General features: G+C 42.2%; 1 protein-coding gene across 7 annotated transcripts in view; it reads left to right on the top strand.

Annotated features, from left to right (window-relative positions):
* The window catches only part of APBA2 (amyloid beta precursor protein binding family A member 2), a 186,419-nt gene that overhangs the window by 135,724 nt on the left and 30,819 nt on the right, over window positions 1-19,876 (top strand). For 5 of the 7 annotated variants that reach the window (XM_089781882.1, XM_089781878.1, XM_075897717.2 and 2 more), the window contains exons 6-8: window positions 8,054-8,199; window positions 12,234-12,269; window positions 15,001-15,087. In XM_089781882.1, coding sequence (XP_089638008.1) covers window positions 8,054-8,199; window positions 12,234-12,269; window positions 15,001-15,087 — 269 coding nt within the window. The remainder of the gene's footprint in view (window positions 1-8,053; window positions 8,200-12,233; window positions 12,270-15,000; window positions 15,088-19,876) is intronic. The other 2 variants (XM_089781881.1, XM_075897720.2) reach the window with 1 other exon arrangement.

Below are 19,876 nucleotides of genomic sequence, written 5' to 3'. Positions count from 1 at the left end.
AAGATAAAGTGCCTTTCAAGTAGCTCTCAGTAGTTTGGAACAAAAATGGAGACAAAAATCTATTCTTCGAGAGATTTATAAAGCTTGATATATTGCCAAGGACAGACCAAACCCTGTATTTTGTGAGCACCTGGGAAACCCTTGAATTCAGTAGGTGGTGGTGTGTGAAAAACAGAATAAGGGCCTATATTTATAGATGTGTCACTTCCTTTTCTGAAGTGTTTTGTTGCAAATCCTCAGCTGTATGGATTGGACTTCTGGTCCTGGTTGTATAAGAGAGTATTTGTAAGTATTATTCCAGTATGTTTAGTTGTGTGCTATCAAGGATATCAGATGAAAAGCTAGACCTGAAAGGACACTATATGCATTTCAACAAAGAGATGCATCAGTTCTATATAAAGTATAGATTGCTTTTGGTGAAGGAGGGTAGAGGGGACCAGAACACCTTAAAGAGAATTTGTGCTGAAATTGGATCAACAGATGGGATCACAAATCTAAAATCTGGTGTCTTCGTGGAATTTTTGCTCATTAAGTAGTTTAGAACTGCACCTGCTGTAACTGATTCTTGAGATACTATGTAAATAACTTGACCTGCTATGGAACTGGTCATGCAGCTTTTTTGATGAGTAGACTCTTTAAGATTTGGTAGATGTTTTTTTCTGATTTTTTACAGGGCACTGTCAAGGTATGTTTAATTATTTTAAAAAAGTCTCTTCCCTCAGCTGACAGGGTTCCCTGCCCTCAGTTGCTGGCCCCGCTCTGGCTGCTGGCCCACTGGCCAGATGCCCTGACCGCAGGCCACTGGCCCTGCAGGCTGCCAGATCAGCTCTTCTCCCAACCGCTGGGGCTTCCTGGTCCAAGGCCTCTCTGGTCCAGTGACATCCATGGTCCTGCTGGGCCATAGGTGTTGCCAGACCAGAGATCCCAGAACAAGAGAGGTTCAACCTGTAGTTTAGTTTATAGCAAAATCTGGCTCATGTTGTAAATAATTACCCTTTGGAAGTTTGAAATTGCAGTGTTCCCTAACAGAACAAATTGTTCCTTTTTGTGTGAATATTAGTTAGTCTCTGCTGATCCTGGGGCTATTAGTATTGATTTTTTAAAAATGTACCGTGATTACTGAATTACAAAGACTATTTTGTTTCTGCAGCAGGCTGATATTACAGCAGTCAGATGTTTGGTTTGTATGGAATTGTCAGAGGCAGCAGCATTCTCTGATGAAGAAATTTAAGGATTTAATCACACTTTATTTGTGTTTGATGATTTGGAACCTAGTACAGCTAGGAATTAGAAATATCCACTAAATAAAGTAGATGCAAATAGCTACCTCTGTGCATTCTACCAAAGTAGGGATGTTAAAAGGGTTAACTGGTTAAACGATAGCAGTGAACTGATTAACTGCTTTAACTTAGGGCCCTGTGCCTGGCCCCGCTGTATTAATCAGTTAACATCCCTATATCAAAGTAGCAAGGTATTTCCTTTTCCTGTTTTAGAGCTTATCCATGTGTGCATCAGAGAAGTTCAGTAGGCTGTCTGAGTAAGCAAATTCTCTTTACCAGAAAATTGTTGTTGGGTTGTGGGTGTTTTTTAGTTGGAGATGCTAATTTAATGTCCCTTCAACCGTCTCCCCCTCTCCACAATAAATTTGTTTACTTGGGAGAGATGGTTTAGCATCCTGGCATGTTGATATGGCTCATACTGAGTTCCCATTGTAGAGCTGTTGGAGAACTTAGAGTATTTACAGTCAAGGGATTGGTGCCAAAATTGTGGAGTGACTGCCTCTTTAGTGTTGATGTAATCAAGCTAAAAATAAGGCTTAGCCATTGAATAAAGGAGATGCGCATAACCCAAGAACAGCATAAATACCTTCCTTTGTTTCTCTCTCCAGCTTGCTGCCTCTCCTTTTTTCAGTCCCTGGAAAATTATCTTGGTGTTGCTAAAGCAGTTTGTAAAAGGGCAGTTAATTTTAAAATCTCACTGAAGTCAGTCTCTAAGCCAAAAATGTGCATGGGTGCTCTACTGGACCAGGGCTTCAATTTGAGTAATATTAATTAAATTTAAGTTCCACATGTCCTTATTTTCTTTTCATCTTTGATTCCAGGTTTTTTTTTTTTTTTTAAATCTGTCCTCTTTTTTTGTTGTCTTCAGCTGCCATCTGGCATCTTTCCTTCTTTCACATGGATTGGGTAATGGATGTTCTGTGTAGCTTTCCTCTCAGTGTTATTTCTTGGCAGACTACTTGGACTTCTTTATTCCCCCCAGTTATTTTATACCATCTGTACAGGACTGGAAGCTGTCAGTCTGAATAAGTTCCTGAACTCAGGTCTGACATATGACCAGTGAGCACAAAGACAGCTTCTTGTCTTCTCTGTTGTGGGTAACATTGTCCTCTGGCTTTTAAGTTCTATGATGGTCCTGTTTTGAAGCAGAGTACATAAATGTCCTCCAGATAGTCTCTTTCTGGCTAATATTTTTGCCTGGCTTAGAGCTGTACCATGCTGATCTCTTTACCGTTCTTCTTTGAGTGATTGCTCATGTCCATTCCATATTAGGGGTGCGTGTGCTCGCCTCATGCACTGGTTCTGGAAGATTTTCCCTCAGCAGTATCCATTGGGGAGCACAGAGTAAGGGGCACACGTACTCCCCTACTGCCAGTAATGATGCCAGTGGAAGTTTGCTCTCTACACATTCTCACTTGTAGATAGTTTTCCTGTTAATTTCCTTAGCGTTGTAGTTTTAGTAATAGTCTGTAGTTATCCCTGATGCAATGCAGTCTAGGGACTGTGCATGCCCCAATCCCCAGATTTCAAGTCCTGTGACATAGGCAAATGTCTTATGCCTCTTAGGTTACAGCACACTGCCATTTTTTTTTTTTTTGGCAGAAGAGGATATGCAAATTGCACTCGCATTTGCATATCTTCTTCCAGTACTTTTTGCGGAAGAGGTTTTTCCAATAAAAAGTCCCGTGTAGATGGAGCCATTTGTCGGGAAAAAAACCCTCTTTCGTAAGATCCTGTAAACCTCTATTTTTGAGGAATAAAGGGTCTTGTGAAAGAGGGCTTTTTCCCGGCAAATGGCCCCATCTACATGGGGCTTTTATCAGAAAAACTTCTTCCGCAAAAAGAATCAGAAGAAGATATGCAAATCTGAGCGCAATTTGCATATCCCCTTCCACAAAAAAAAGGCAGTGTAGCTGTTGCCTTAGTGACCTACTCAACAGTTGCCTGAAGTATCTCGGTGAAGGGCACATTAGCGATAGGTGCTCAATTTGTAAGTCGTTTAAGCCCCAGACTAAAAAGGAATTTGCCTTTATGCTCTTCTAATGGAGTTGGTGCTGACCCTGGCACAGGAGGGGAGGTCAGACTTGGTCTTGAACGTGATCGATTCAGTGTGGAGCGCTCTACTGGTGCCATCTTCTAGCTAGCCAGTTCCTCCTCACTGGTTCCGATCAAGAAGTCGAAGACATCTGCGAGGGGACTTTCTTCATGATGGAAGGGAGAAGTCAGGAAGAGGGCTGAAACTCGTGATGGGCGGCTCATCACCTCTGCCTGGGAATTGGGCTCCGGCTCATGTGGAGTAGCCCAGACTTTTCCATCTTGAGTCACTTATGCTGAGAAGTGATGAAGGCCTCCAGCAGCTGTAGGTGCCATCCACTCCAGAGGCCTTGTAGCGCAGGACATATGGGCCTTGCCAATGGCACCGGCAGTATGTCAGTCCAGACCAAGCCCACATTGGCCTCTTTTATGGGCATCTTCCTATCTTAAGAGATTATTCCGCCAGTGCTCCCCACTCAGACTCCAAGTCTCAGACCATGAGGAAGCAGGCTTTGCAAACTCCCTTTTAGTTCCCCAGTGGGGTGGGGTGCTGAAGGCAGGACCCATGGCAGGGTTTGCTGGCACTGTGGCGCAGACCTGTTGAGGTATGCGCCTTCTGGCACAGGCACTGATGCAAGCCCTGTGCATCTCTGAGATGAATGACATTGCCATTTGCAAACATACTGGCACCAGTCCCCTTCACATCAGTCCTCATGGTCTCAATGGTCATCAGGCCGTCGGTCTCATTCCTGGCCCTGAGCAGATGTTACTGATCCGCCTTTGCCCAATGGGCTCCAAGGTTCTATGACAGAGCGTCATCCTGCTCAGGGATCCTTGTGGGCGTGCAGCACTTACTGCCATGCAGGAATCAAAGACCCTCCCACTCCTGGCTGCTTTCATGCAACTTCAGAAGATGGCATTGAGTAGGGTTTCTTGCCAGCAGGTCAGGCACTGATGCTTGGGGTGCTGCCTCTGCCTTCAGCACCTTCCAGCTTGCCCACAGGGACAGTGACCAGTACCCTGGGACTCACAGAACCAACTCATCCCATGCTGCCTGGTCGGTTTTGGGGTCTTCTGAGAAATCGTCAGCCTCAGTGTACTCGACCCCCAAGCTGGCGCAGGCTCCTGAGGAAGAAACCCCTGAATCCAGGAGTTTCTAGTGGGTCAGCAGTCACCCCACTGGAAGGAGGAGCGGAACTGACATCACAGGCATCGTCCTCATCTTCTCTGGATAAGTACACTGCTACCTCCACCCCATCCCTTTTCAGGGACCCTTCTCCCAAGAGTTTTGTCATGCAGGAGGTTCAGGAGCTGCTACATCTGGGGGCCGTAGAAGAAGCTGCATCCGAGTACAGGAACAGGATGGTCTATTCCTGATTCTTCCTGATTCTGAAAGTCAAAGGTGGTTTTCAGCCTATCCTGAACCTGCAAAATCTCAACAGGTATCTAGGAGGTTCAAATTCCATGTGGTCTCCCTAACCTTCATTATTCCCTTCTTAGATCCAGGAAGGTGGTATGCCACCCTGGACCTGACAGATGCATATTTTTATGTTGGTCACAGACGTTTTTTATGCTTTCTGGTGGGTCCTGCCACTACCAGTTTACAGTCCTCCCATTTGGCTTGGCTATAGCACTAAGGGTCTTTACTAAGTACATGGCAGTAGTGGCAGCTTCCCTAAGGTGCCAAGGAATCCAGGTTTATTCATACCTCAATGAGATGCTGATCAAAGGCAGCTCCAAGATGTGGGTAAAGTGGGACATTGAGACCCTCTTAGCCATGTGCCAGTCCTTGGGGTACTAGTCAATGATATAAAGTCTACATTCATAGCAGTTCAAAGGACAGAATTAATTGGAGTAGTGCTTGGTTTGATGCATACAAAAGCATTCATGCCTCTAGACAGGTTTCTAGTCCTGCTGCCTCTGTATCTGGGAGCTGACTGGCTAAGTAGTAGTTCTGCAGAAAAGGACCTGGGGGTTACAGTGGATGAGAAGCTATCCAGCTATGAGACAATAGTGCGCCCTTGTAGCCAAGAAGGCTAATGACATATTAGGTTGTATTAGGAGGAGCGTTGCCAGCAGATCCAGAGATGTAATTATTCCCCTTAATTTGGCTCTGGTGAGACCACATCTGGAGTATTGTGTCCAGTTCTGGGCCCCCCACTATAGAAAGGATGTGGATGCATTGGAGAGGGTCCAGTGGAGGGCAACCAAAATGATTAGGGGGCTGGAGCACATGACCTATGAGGAAAGAGCGAGGGATTTGAGTTTGTTTAGTCTGCAGAAGAGAAGAGTAAGGGGGGGATTTGATAGCAGCCTTTAACTTCCTGAAGGGAGGTTCCAAAGAGGCTGGAAGAAAGGCTGTTCACGGTAGTGACGGATGGCAGAGCAAGGAGCAATGGTCTCAAGTTACAGTGGGAGAGGTCTAGGTTAGATATTAGGAAAAACTATTTCCCTAGGCGGGTGGTGAAGCACTGGGATGGGTTACCTGGGGAAGTGGTGGAATCTCCATCCCTAGAGGCTTTTAAGTCTTAGCTTGACAAAGTCCTGGATGGGTTGATTTAGTTGGGATTGGTCCTGCCTTGGGCAGGGGGCTGGACTTGATGACTTCCTGAGGTCTCTTCCAGCTCTATGGTTCTATGAACAGTTAGCCGGTCTGTGAAGGGAACTGGTTTTTAAACTGGCTCCCCTCATGGACCAGCTCCTGCCTGGCACCCCATGCTGCTGCCTCAGATAGAGGCAGCAGTGCAGAGTGGCAGGGGCCTCCTCGGGAGCGCAGACGGATTGCACAGGCTGTTGGCCCCACACCCCAGAGACTATAAAATAGTTGAGTAACTGATAAGAACTCATGAGGTTAATCAACTATTCACTTAACCAATATTTAACATTCTTATTTTTCACTACAGCTGATAGGATGAAGGGGCTTCAAGTTTAATCAGAGAGGATTTCTGCTCTGATCTTCCATATGGGCCTGTAATGAGCTCGCAAAGGTCATGTTGCTGCTGATTATCTGAGTCCATTTGACCAGGGCCGAGGCATCATCAGTGGTCTTCCTGTCACGTGTAGCAATCCAGGACATACATAGAGACAACGCCGGGTTTGGCAGGGCCGTATTTTAATCCATGCAGTTGTGATCTCCTACCTGCCTCCAAGGATACTGCTTGGAGCCACCTAATGTAGAATGCACATGAGCAATCTCTCGAAGAAGAAAAGACAGTTATCTGTTCCATAACTGGTTTCATTTGAGATGCGTTGCTCATGTCCATTCCACAACCCACCCTCCATCCCCACTGTCAGAATTTACAGCAAGAAGGAATTGAGGATGGGGGGAGTGCATAGCACCCCTTATCATGTACCACGGAGGCACCATTGCAGGAGTCACCAGATACTACTCATGGAAAATGCTTCTGGCACTGAGGCATATGGCAAGCACACACATTTAAGAGAACACCAGTTAAAGAACAGGTAATTGTCTTTTTCTTGGCCCAATGAAGATAGCCTTCTCTGTGAAATGTGATCTTTTTTACTAAATGTATGCTTAAACCTTAGATTATCTATTGACTTAAAATACAACATATGGTCTGGTAGCACTTTATAGACTAACAAAACATGTAGCTGGTATCATGAGTCCTTCCTACCTCTGATTAGCAAGTGTGTAGTAGGACATGATTGTCAGTGTCCCCGTGGTGTTACTTAGTGGTTTGAATTTTTTTTCTCTCTGTATGTTAAGGCAGTTGACTAAATTCATTATGCTCAGCATAAGAGCTTAACATAGATGATGATTGGTAAAAATGGATGTTAAATGTTCATTTGTGTCTCCAACCTCCGCATTCCTTTGTGTATTTTTGTACACAGAATTACTTTTATAACTTGAGTTATGGAGTGTATAGGAAACATATTATTTTAAAATTAAAACCTCAGTGATGCAGGCACAAAGTCTTTTCACAGCTTTTTTTTCCATTAAAAGTTCTTGGCTGCATGAAATGAAGTGCTGTTTTAATTGTATTTTGTATTTTGTTTTTGTATTGATGTCATCTACTCAGCCATCAGATACCTCTGTCTTTGACCTGTCAGGTGTTGTAACTGCCTGTGATGCTTTGACATTTGATCCTCTACATCACATCTGCCTGCATCAATTCTGTAATCTGATACAGGAAATCTTCTTGTGTTTCTTTACTTGACGATTCACAACATGCAATTGTTACGAAAGACGTGTCACTCATTAGTGTGAGCTAACAAGGTTCTGCTATAGTTGGCAAAGAATTTGAGGATCCATGCACTTTTTGTCATTGACAAATATTGGTATTGAGGAATCCATATACAAGAACAGAATTTCGCCCACAGATAAGAACACTCAGTGCTTGTAGCATTGATATCAATGGGAAGGAGGCTTTTGTGTGCATTCAAGAGCAGCATTTGGTTTAGTGTAGTGAAGAGCTCTGTTGTGTTTTCCCTCCAGCAACATGCTTCAATGAACTACTCTCTGTAATTCCAAGTCCAACACACTATGCAGTATCGTAAATACTACACGTAAATACTGCCTTTTAGTTTTTGAGACATAATTATGGGAAATAAATGCACTGTTTAATATGCACTAAACTCTGCAATGATTCTTTTAACTAGGCTGTTGCAAATAAAGAAATGTGTTAAGGAGAAGTTGGGCAAGTATCAGTGCCCTTCCTTAAACTTTCTGATGCCCTACTCCTTTTTTGAAGGTAACAATTGTATACCTGCCTCTGTAGTTCCAGGACCCTGTGAACCTGAAGATCTCATTGATGGAATCATCTTTGCAGCCAATTACTTGGGTTCTACACAGCTGCTCTCAGAACGCAACCCTTCCAAAAATATAAGAATGATGCAAGCTCAAGAGGCCGTGAGCCGTGTCAAGGTAGGTGATTTTTTATGGTCTGTAGAATAGACTCCCTTGATAACTGAACTTGGAATAGTCTGAAACTTCTAAACCTTCACATCTACTGAGAGGTGCACTCAAGTGAATACATATCTGCAGCTGTAAAAATCCTCACTTTTCCCAGTGTTTAGCATTGTAGAACATACACATCCTCTGAAGAACAGAATATAAATTATTGCAGAGGCTCTTCCAAATTGTACAATATAAGTACTCAAGGTAAAATCTGGATTGTAATGAGAAAACATTCCAACCGGTTTATGACTGATTGATTCCTGTCATCTTATTAGACCTTTGGTGTCCAACGAGTTCTGAAGCAGTAGCCACTAGAGTGTCTATAGTGTATTAGTGTAATTTGAAACCATGGATTTGCATGGAAGCCACTATAGTGGCTACTGCTATAGTGAACTAGCCATACTCAACCTGCTAAATAGCCATATGTGGCTAGCGTGTTGGACACTACAGTGTTAGACCCTGGAATTGGTTATTCATGTAATTGAAAATATTTCAAATGCATCAAAATATTATTTTCTTAAGATAAGAAGGCTCAGTACCAGATTTATATTAGTGTCATTTGAAACCATGGATTTGCATGGAAGTATTTTAATACACAGTATTTTCTGTGGTCAATGAAATAAATGCATTTTATCTGAATATATAATCCAGGTAAGAGAATTTTTTTAATCATGTTCTGTGGAATTGATTGGTTTAGATTTGTACCAATATCTCCAGTCTACATGTAGATAAAGACATGATATGAAATATGTAAATTGAAGTGTGTAATTAGAAAAAACCTACAGATTTAACTGAAAATAATTTAATCAGTAGAAGTAGCATATGTTTGGAGATAGTCCCTTCACGTCAAATAATCTGCACAGCAAGACAGGCATCTTTATTGACACTTGATTTGGACTTTAGAAGGGATTGGAGGGCATGAAAAGTGTAGAATTGGCCTGATTTACACTGGTTAACCAAATAAGTTGCTATTCTTGCAACTGCAAGTGCAGTTAGCTTGCAAGAGGAGCTGGCTTTATTATTCATAAAATTGTAACCCTTTCCTGTCTTTTGTAAGTATACTTTGTAAACCTGTTTGTGGCATTTGGAGTCCACTTGAAGTGCAGAGCAGCTCCAATGTAGCTGCAGTGAGAGATGTCCATTATGCATTGTCTCCATGTGCTTGAAATAGGAGGTATGGTCACTTGAAATGTTACAAAAGGAGGCATAAAAATCCAATGTGGATGAAATTAGAACTAGCCAAATCCCAGATACTGCAGCTCTGCTTTTTAAACATAGGAAGAGCCCCCAGGCTGCAGCAGAGCTGCAGCATCTGGGTCCTGGTGTGAGCTGGGACTCAGCTGTCCTGGCTTGTACCTGGTCCCCTGCTGCGCCTCTGCCTTTTAAATTTAGTAGAGCCCGGAGGCACTTACTACATTTAAAAAGCAGAGCTTCAGCGAACCCTCTTCTTATTGACTAATCAAGTAGTTGATGAAAATTCCATTAACTACTCATTTAGCTTCCGAACCGCTATTTAACATCCCTGTGAGGCACAGCTGAATGTAAAACTGCAATTAAAAGAAAATTATGACATCTAAAAGTAACATTCAGAGATTTTTAGCATGAATAAAATTTAAAGATCTGCACAACTGAAATTTTATCTAGGCTGTTTCTATAGCAAACTTTTAATGGCTTGATTACACAAAATGCCATTTTTGACACTAAATACCATGCTTCTAAATCAATAAGTTTCACTTTAGTGTTTGATACAGATAGATTGTGTGTTACAGTAGTTGCATTGCGCTGCTGGCCGGTCTCAAAGGTATTTCTCAGATCATTTGTTTTCTGCCTTCTCAAGGCGCTAGGGCAGACACTACACACTTTTTGAAATAACTTCACTTCAAAATCTGCATTTTACCAGGCGCGGCATTGTGGAGCAGACCTTGTACAATGATCAAAAAACTTGATACATAGTGCTTTTCAGCTTTGCTTTTCCGAGCTCACTTCATTTCACGGGGATTGAGAATAGTCACTCCCTCTGGAAAACCAGTAGTGTTTTAGGATTGATTTACCAGAAATCCTCTTTAATATGTGCTTAACTCAGTAAGTTTAGTAGACTCAGAGGGGTAGCCATATTAGTTTGTATCTGCAAAAACAGTGAGGAGTCCTATGGCACCTTAAAGATTAACAGATTTACTTGGGCGTAAGCTTTCATGGGTAAAAAACACTTTGTCAGATGTGATAGTAATATACTAAGTTGTTGCAGATCGTAATCTAAATAGGTTTTTTTTTAAACATGTGGTTCAGAGGTTGGTTGATCCCTGCAGAAGGGATCCCAGGTGTTCTCTGAATTCTGCCTTTTTGGGGTTGCCTTGCCCACAAAGGAAGAAAGTGATCTGGCCTCCAATTGTGACAGCAATGCCAGGATCTTCCAAGTAGGGAGGGATTGTGCCTCGCAAGTCTTCAAGAGCTCCCACCCCTCCCCAACTTTCAGATAACATTGCTTCAGTGCTGCTTTCTAAGGGGAAGGAAATTGCTCAGCATGGAGAGTCCCAGTGCCAGAGTTAAACTCAGTGTGTGGATTCCCTAAATAGCTTGCATGGCTGAGCAGTGCAGGTGGTGGTCCCATGTCTTTTCCTATAGGCCAGGGAAATCTCTGTACACAGATGACCGTTCCCTCATGATTCTTCACAGGGCAGCAGTAAGGCTCATGCTTTAAAAAGATAGGGGAGCCACAATAAATTAGTCCTCCTATAGGTGCCATTAACTAAGAGCTAATCTGAACATAGATAATGTTAATGCTACTAGACATGGACCTGGATAACTGCCACGGCTGCATCAGATTCCCGTATTAAAGGCCGGGTCCAGCTCCCATTAAAATTGATGGGCATCTTTCCACGAACTTCACTGGGAATTGTAGTGCCCCCCTCCGCCATCCCCCAAAGGGCGCAGTGGAAGAAAGGTGTAGTTTTTCTGATGTCAAAAGCTGTATACTAGATCACTGAACTGGGGCTTTTACCAAATTGGCAGAGTACAGTAGATGGATTCTTTAAAGCAGCAACCTTTTCCAGGTGGGGACCCATTTTGCCAATTCAGGAAGACTTGGTGACCCAGGGCAATTCAAAAAATGTGTGAATGGTGGACCTTGCATTCACGTGCACTTCTATACAGTGTGCACAACTGAGTGGTATTTTCCAGTTTGTTAGAGCAAAGATCGCACAGGTAGACCTTTGGAGATTGACAGACGTTTGACTCTCCTTCAAGACCTTTTGCAGGCTCTCTTCTGCAGAGATGCCCTTAGATTATTCTGTACTGCCTCTAATCTCTGCACATGTCCATTTGAAAAAACCTACACTGAAACTTGGTCTTGATCCAGTGCTTATTCTGTGCCAGGGCTGAGCCCAGCATCTGTAGGCTTGGCAGTTCATAGTCCAGGCACTTCGGAGCTTGCCACATCATTTATGAAAATAAAGTAAAACTGTTGCTTGAACCCTTGCACCTAATTGCTTGAGCTCAGGCATAGTTTGTTCACTTAGCATAGTTTGTAGGAGCTACCATATTATAAACATACCCTAATGTTAAAATGCTAGTGCCTGAACAGTACTTCTGAAACTAATATGATTTTTGTATGTACAAATCTATGTCTCTTTGAATGAATAAATCGGGGATTTGGACATCCTGTAAGTGCCTGGTATGCAATTTTAGGTAATGGTGCATCCAGCAGGGAAAAAATGTAATGAACAGCTTTTAACAGACAACACTCCATCATTTCTGTAATGAGTTGGCAGTATGCATAACCCCATTTGACAGTGTCCATTATCCCATTGAAGCCCATATGCTTCAAATATATATATCCTGTAAACCACTCTCTCCCCTTTCTTCCCCCAAATAACAGTTTTAAGAGTCTGGAATCATAATCAAAAGGTTTCCCTGACTTCACACACTGTCTTTTCTCTCTCCTTTTTTTTTTTTTTTTGTGTGTGTGTGCATCTGTCTGCTTTCTTTTTTATGCTGCTCCTCAGAGGATGCAAAAGGCGGCTAAAATCAAGAAAAAAGCGGTGTGTAGATTGTTTTTCTTGAATGCTAATGTTTGTTTCCATTTTTGTTGTCCTTGCTCCCCTTGGAGAGTTGTGTTTTTTATTACAGATCCTCATAATTTTGGTTTTATTTGTTTAATCATAGGCTAATGAAGGAAACAAGAAACACTTGTTTATTTCTTTCATCTACCACTTGCCGGAGTGCCTGTCTGTTGCTGTTCTTCTGTTTAATGTCACAATGTCCTGTGGTTTGTTCATTTCAAATAAATGACCAGTTTTATGAGGGGGAGAATTAAAAAAAATCTAATGCTTATGCTTGTTTTAACAGGAATAGTTAATGCTAACAATATAATTAAATATGACCATGACTTACTGTGTTTATATTAATTAAATTCATTCTGAATATTTAAGCTCATGCAAAGTTTAATTTTCCAACTCAATATGGTAACTAGTACAATTTGCTGATGAGATATTCCACCAAATTAACCAAAATGTACATCAATGGTGTCAGGGTAAATGTGATTATCAAAAGTGTCCTTAGAGTGAATCTCACTGTTTGTGATAGTCTTGATTGTAAGTGATTAGTTCTTTGCCAAAATGTAATGTGACTTTCACTCTTTGCATGTTGTTTGACCCACCTTTAATACAACGAAAAATAATGCATTTTTGTATTGTCATTTTGACTGAATTCAGTGCAGGTGAGTGGCCCTGGAGTGATACCCCTTGGAGAACAAAGTCTTCTCTTTATCCACAAATATAGGCAGAGAATAGGCAGCTTGCTTCCCTGTGCTGCTTCATCAGTGAGCCAAATCTTCAAATGAAATAGTAGTTTAGCCTCCATGGCCACTCAGTCCTTGGATTCTGCTGAGAACACCATCATGGGTGCTACTATGTGTCCATTGCGATGCAGGCAGTTCTCCACTAAGCACTAGCTTGGTAATAGGATGTAAAGTCTTAGATCTCTAGGGCTACATCTAGACTACAAAGAAAAGTTGGAAAAATATACGCAAATTGCAAACCGCAATATGATATTGTCCAGTTCCCCCATATTCAAATGCAGGCCTTCATGCGAGGGAGCTTAAAGTGCCTTTATTAGAATCACACATCACTGTAAAGGTATGATTTGCAATTCTTCTAGCTTCTGAGCTAAGGGAAAGCCCATCATTTTGGCCTCTGATCGTATTCATTTTCACTGGTATTTGTGATATTATATGTCCAATCTCTACTAAACTGTTGGTGAAAACTGAAACAAAAAAGTCCGTTAGCACTTCTGCCATTTCCACCTCTTGTAAGACCATTACAATATCAGACATCTCCTAAAGGTGCTGGATTCTTTTATACACACCTCACTGCATTCTCCCTTGTGGTCACTGTGACAAATTAAAATGCAAACCAATTCTGGTTCATACTGAAGAATATAGAGCCAAAAATACTAGATTTATTTGACCAGAAAACCTTCTCCTGAACAAGTCTGCAGTTTTTCACATGGCCAGTTGTCAGGCATGAAAGACTGCTTGTCTTGGTTGATAGCTTTCCCAATGAGCTCTGCAAAGACTTCAGGCTGCTAGTTAAAGATAGCCACATTGTAGCCAGGACGAGTCTCCAAGCAGTGATCAACAGGGTTTTATAACTTCCAGATAAGTGGCTGGTTGCTATGTGATGGGCATTGTGAGTTTTGGGATTCCCCAGAGAAGTCCAAATGGCAGCAAAGGATCTGCCTTTTGAAGGAAATGAATTGTTCATCTCTTAGACAGACAAGACCCTCCATGTGCTGAAGAATTCATAAGCCATCTTGTGTTCCCTTACAGTTTACATGGCAGTTCTCCAGAGGAAAAACATAAAACAATCATATTTTTCAGTGACTAGTCCCCCAGCCACTCTACCACCAAATGTCATCAGAACCATACATGCAATGAGATTGTTTCTACAGGAGGAGACAACCCATTGCTCTGTCATAAACCAACCAACCTTCCCAATCCCAGAAGCACTCATTTAGAGGGTATGGTTGAGAGATGTGCTCTTCCATCAGTGATTCCAGAAATTGGCTAGTTTGCTTCAGGTCGGCTTTATCCTTCATCACCACTGACCATGGGCCATGGATACACTGACACACACTATCCAAACATCTGTGTATATCATCAGTGGAATGTGCATCTGGAGAACACATCTTGAAGAACTTCTCTCTACATAATAAGTAACTTCCCATTTACATCTGAAAGCTCTTTGACCTTATGTGAAATAATTTAGGTCTCAATTCAGTTCTCAATGAATGGTGTCTATAAAAAAAACTAATTCACCACAACAATTAGCTCTGATTTGCATTCTATTAGTAATTCTAGTACCAATACCAAGGACTGAATAGGTATGGAGACTAGATTGCTCTCTCTTTTCTACTGCTGGTGTCTCAAGAACTGGAATGTGGCATGCAGGAAACAGTGTGTCCATGCCTTTTCTCTAATTATTTCAGTTGAGAGAAGACTTTGGCCCTTTCGCTGTCAATCCAGAGCTATCCATGAACTGAAAGTTCAGACTCACCCATAACATAAAAAATAAAACACAAAACTATTCCTATGCAGTAAACATCCTCTAATACTAAATTTGCATGTATATGGACACATCTGTGAACTGCTGTCTTTGTAATAGCTCAGCAAAATAAGTGTTCAATATTACACTTTGCATGAAGGAATCAGTGGAGTTGTCATTTTAAATAGAAAATTAAAATTCCCTTGGTAACAATGTGATTGTCTTTTAGACTTCTGAGGGAGATTCCCAGGCCTTGACTGAAGTGGATCTGTTCATCTCCACACAGAGGATTAAAGTTCTGAATGCAGATACACAGGTAAATGGTTAAACATAATACTTCAAAAATACTGATTTTATACAATAGCTCTCACTTAGAATAACATTGTTAAGGCTGTTCCCCACTCCGGCACTTTGGGTATGTCTAGACTACCTGGCTCCATTGATGGAGCTATGTAGATGAGTTTACTAGATATAGGGAAATGAAGCGGCAATTTAAATAACTGCTGCTTCATTTACATCAAAATGGCCACCGTGCTGTGCTGATCAGCAGTTTGGCAGCACAGCAGGGCAGTCTGGACGCTCCGCGGTTGACAATGGAAGCCTTTGTCGACTGCTCCAGTAAACCTCATTCCACGAAGCATAATGGAGCTGTCGACAAAGGCTTCCGTTGTCGACTGTGGAGCGTCCAGACTGCCCCGGTGTGCCGCCAAACAGCTGATCGGCACAGCGCGGCGTCCATTTTGATGTAAATGAAGCAGCGATTATTTAAATAGCCACTCCATTTCCCTATGTCTAGTAAACTCATCTACATGGCTCCGTCGACGGAACCATGTAGTCTAGACATACCCTTTGAGTGCAGAAGGTAGGTGCCTGCAAGAAACTTTAAAATGTCATTCTACTAACGGCTTCTGCTTAAAAACTCCCAAAGGTCACAGATTCCCTGACCTTCGGTGGTATGCTGCCACCTCCCAAAGGTCACATGTTCCTTTGATAACCCAGAAGACGCACTTGGAAATTTCTTCCTGTGTGGTACCCTCAAGCTCTTTAACCCTCCCTCTGAAGTGAGCTTGAAAACAAACTGTAATTTCTTAATCGCTGACTTTTTGGTCTCAGTCATGAGCACACAGAACTTCCTGCCTTCTAGGACACAGGAATCAGTTCATAGTGATTTTTATTAAAAAAAGAATGAAGACATAGTTGGTAAAGCATATTTAGTTTCTAGGGGTTACAGAGCAACTGGAAAAAGACAGAGAATTTTAAGTAGGATAAGGTGACAAAAATCTTTTAGACTTTGAGGAAATCAGGAAAGAGGGTGGAAAACCAACAACAACAAAATGAAACGGCATATAGCAGCAAGGAATGAATGGCAGTAGTTTTATTCTGAGGGCTTAGAAAAACGTCCATACCAAATTGATGGTTTATTGTATTAATTTTTACAGCCAGCTTTATGATTAATATAAAACTTGGTTTTGAAGCTATCTGTACTGGAATGTTATATACCTGATACATTTCTCAGACTATTGCAGAAATGGCTGCTGAATTAACAATTTGTAGCTGTGTCACAGGCCACCTTATAAGGTTTTTCAGTGCTGACAGACTTAATACTTTCCATTATTCTCTAATGAATATGTAGAGTGGTTGCCTTATCTTGATTGACTGTAATCATACATCTTGAAAATAACCCCCTAGTGTTCAAGAACATCTCTAGAGTATATGAATAGCTAGAGCTCTTAGAGGCTGGAGATTTACTGGGCAGTATGGAAATATTTTCTCCCCTAATTGAGAATATTTCATCTCCTAAATGTTGAGCGGTTCAGTATTTGTTACAGTAAGGAATTACACTGTTTTCTTTTAATGTGGCTGCATTATCAGAGGCAGCAGTGCTGGATGAGGGGCAGACAGGAGTGTGTAGTGGCTCCCTCCTGCCCCACTGTGCTGCTGCCTCTGTATCAGAGGCAGCTGGGGAGGGGGAGGCAGAGGGAGAGAAGGGTGCATGTAACCATGAAGATTAACTGATGAGCCTAGACTCCTCAGTTAACCATTTACTTGTTTACTCTGTGACATCCCTAATACTGCCGTGGCATAAAGTGCTATTTGTGGTGAGCAATGGTACCAGAGTCTGGCTCTGTGTATTGAGAAAAATTTAAAAATGTGATACTAGAATTGGGTGTGTTAAGGAGTTTTACTAAAGCCTACTTTGAATGTGGCTGATTTTTATGTGTCTGAGTAGCCAGAGGCTTTGCTTCCCTTATCTTTTTGTATTCATTTTCAGCGAGCTTTTGCATTTTAGCTTGACTATGCTTTTTGCCGAGAGAGGTTTCTTGACTGACTTCATTACTGTGGCTCTCTCAACTGGTGTAGCAGCTGGCACAGTCAATCGCAGTTCTATATACTTCTATTATATAAAATAGATTTCTGCCGTCATTAATTTAGTGTCCTAACCCTTACGTAATTTTATTGTATGTTGTTCATGGAAGCATCTGGTGGCACTAACTGGTTTAAAGGAATTCTAATTTCACTAAAAAAAAAATCTAACTTGATTTATGCTGGGGTTTGAACAGGGTCAGTAGTAGCAATAAGGCATATTATCGCTTTGGACCACAGCCACCACTAGTGGGTTTGTTGCCACAGGCAAAATTAGCAAATGGTTGCTCCTACCACCCTGGAGTCATTTACACATGCAGCTACTGAGTATTTTCAGCCCTAGGTGACCACCTGTTCAACTCGTGCATTAGAAATAACTCTGCTTTTGACAGTATGCCATACTTGTGGTATGAGCAGAACTTCCCCTGTCTGCTTTGCTCCACGGGCTAGATTTGCAATCAAGGAGTGAAATTGGCACAAGTGTCACAGCAACTTTGTTCTACTTCTCACATTCAGAGTGTGGAAAATCTGGGATAGTGAAGGCGTAGGGATGCCACCTGCAGAGATGGGAACCGCATGTGATTGGCAAATCTACGTGCCCTGACCCCACAACCTAGTTACTCTCTGGTAAAGCTGAAGTTGAATGGGATACCATTTTGTGGAGTATGCTGCTCCGCTTCCGCTGATGTGACCTGACACACGCTGGAATGTGAATGTATCAGTGACCACCCTCAGGAGTTGGCCTATGAAGGCCCTCTGAGTTGTCTAATTGCCTGACTCATGCTCCCACAATGCAGCCACAGGAGCTATTTCAGTAGAGGCTCCCAGCTCCTGTTCAGTTCCTGGCAACTGGCAGCCATCAGCCACCAAGAGAGCTATAGGAGAACATGCAGCCTCTCTGACCCTGCCTCCCCTCCCTTCAGATCGTCTTCAGATTTCACCAGCTATAGCCCTTTTTCCACATGCACCATCCGAGACCCCGGTAAAAAGGAGAGTGGAAGGAATCACCAAAGGAAAAAGGGAATATATGAAAGGGAGAATGAAAAAATTGTGGAACCATGATACGGAAAAGAAAATTATGAGGAATAGCAACAGGGATGTGTAGGAGAGCAACACATGTAGAGGCAAGGAAATTTGAAGAGCCCTGTGTGGATACAAAATTTGTATCTGAGTCCGTATCTGCAAAAATGAACTACAGGTATCCACATCCACATCCATGGATATAAAGTGGATATCTGTAAATTTGCCCCTCTACCCTGCTCGGAGGACCTCTCCACTGCTCCTGCTGCTGGCCAGGGTACTGAAAGGCCTCCAGCAGGGAGGTTGGGTTTCGTCTGTCCCATCACACTTGGACAGATGATTAGGCAGGAGTATAAATATATTTCTGGAGTGTAATCAGGAAGGAAAAGGCACAATTAGAATTGCATCTAGCAAGGGATGTGAAGAGTAACAAGAACGGTTTCTATAGGCAAGGTGTGGGGCCCTTACTGGAAGAGGTAGGTAACCTAGTGACATGATGTGGGAAAAGCTGAAGCACTCCATGCTATTTTTGCCTCTGTCTTCATAGACAAGTTCAGTTAACAGATTACTGCACTAGGCAACACAATATGGGAAGGTGGTGGGCAGCCCACGGTGGAGAAGGAACAGGTTAAGAACTGTTTAGAAAAGTTGGACATACACAAATCCATCGGGCCATTCTAATGCATCCAAGGGAGCTGAGGGAGTTGGCTGATGTGATTGCAGAGCCATTGGCTATTATCTTACACCTGGCTGGTGAAGAGAGCTCCGGGAAGTTGTGAAGAGGCATGCACGGAATGCAGGTACTTTCCCCTCACTCCCTTAGTGTCCAGGGAACGCTGCTGCCCCCTCTACCCTCCTGAAACTCTATTGGGAGTTGATGGGAAGATCCAGAAAGCACTGATTCAGGAACAAATGTTTTGTATTCCAGTTTAAGGAGAAAATCTGTTAGATGTTTAGCTTCTTCAGCCCAAATGAAAATCAAATATTTCAAGAGTGCTTCTTAAAATCTGTAGAAATTTATAATTACCTAGAATATCCATACCATAATATATTTGTTTTTTAAATGCTAAATGTTTAAAGTTCTTTCGGAACGGTAATAGCATTATTTAACGGCAGAACACCTCATAAATGTGTAGTTTAAGAAGGTAGCTGGTGGGCCACATTCATTTGTTCAAATTTAGTGCAAGTTCACTAATAATAAAACTCACTATAATTTTATATCCTGTGGGTACAAAGGAGCCATGATTAAAAATGCCCTCGAAGGCTCTTCCTCTACAAGATCACTGGTTTTTTGATAGAACAAAGACATGACAGAAGTGTGAACTAGAAATCAATAATACGAAGATATAGATAATTTCATGGAGGTTAGGTCCATAAAAGGCTATTAGCCAGGGGATAAAATGGTGTCCCTGGCCTCTGTTTGTCAGAGGCTGGAGAGGGATGGCAGGAGACAAATCGCTTGATCGTTGTCTTCGGTTCACCCTCTCTGGGGCACCTGGTGCTGGCCACTGTCGGCAGACAGGACACTGGGCTAGATGGACCTTTGGTCTGACCCAGTACGGCCGTTCTTATGTTCTTATGTTCTTAGATAATTCCAAAAGATAAATATCTGGGATAAATCGAGTCCAGTAACAAAAAATTCTTCCCTGACTGCAGATGTTCACTGACTTCACAGTTGCCTAAGGATAACTTTTTATTAAGTTCCATAATAGTACATTCCT

This window comes from Pelodiscus sinensis, chromosome 14 (genome assembly GCF_052426305.1).
Source record: "Pelodiscus sinensis isolate ZL-2025 chromosome 14, ASM5242630v1, whole genome shotgun sequence".
NCBI classification, from domain to species: Eukaryota; Metazoa; Chordata; order Testudines; family Trionychidae; genus Pelodiscus; species Pelodiscus sinensis.
The sequence above is the reverse complement of the archived record's forward strand: the minus strand, read 5'-3'. Positions and strand labels throughout refer to the sequence as shown.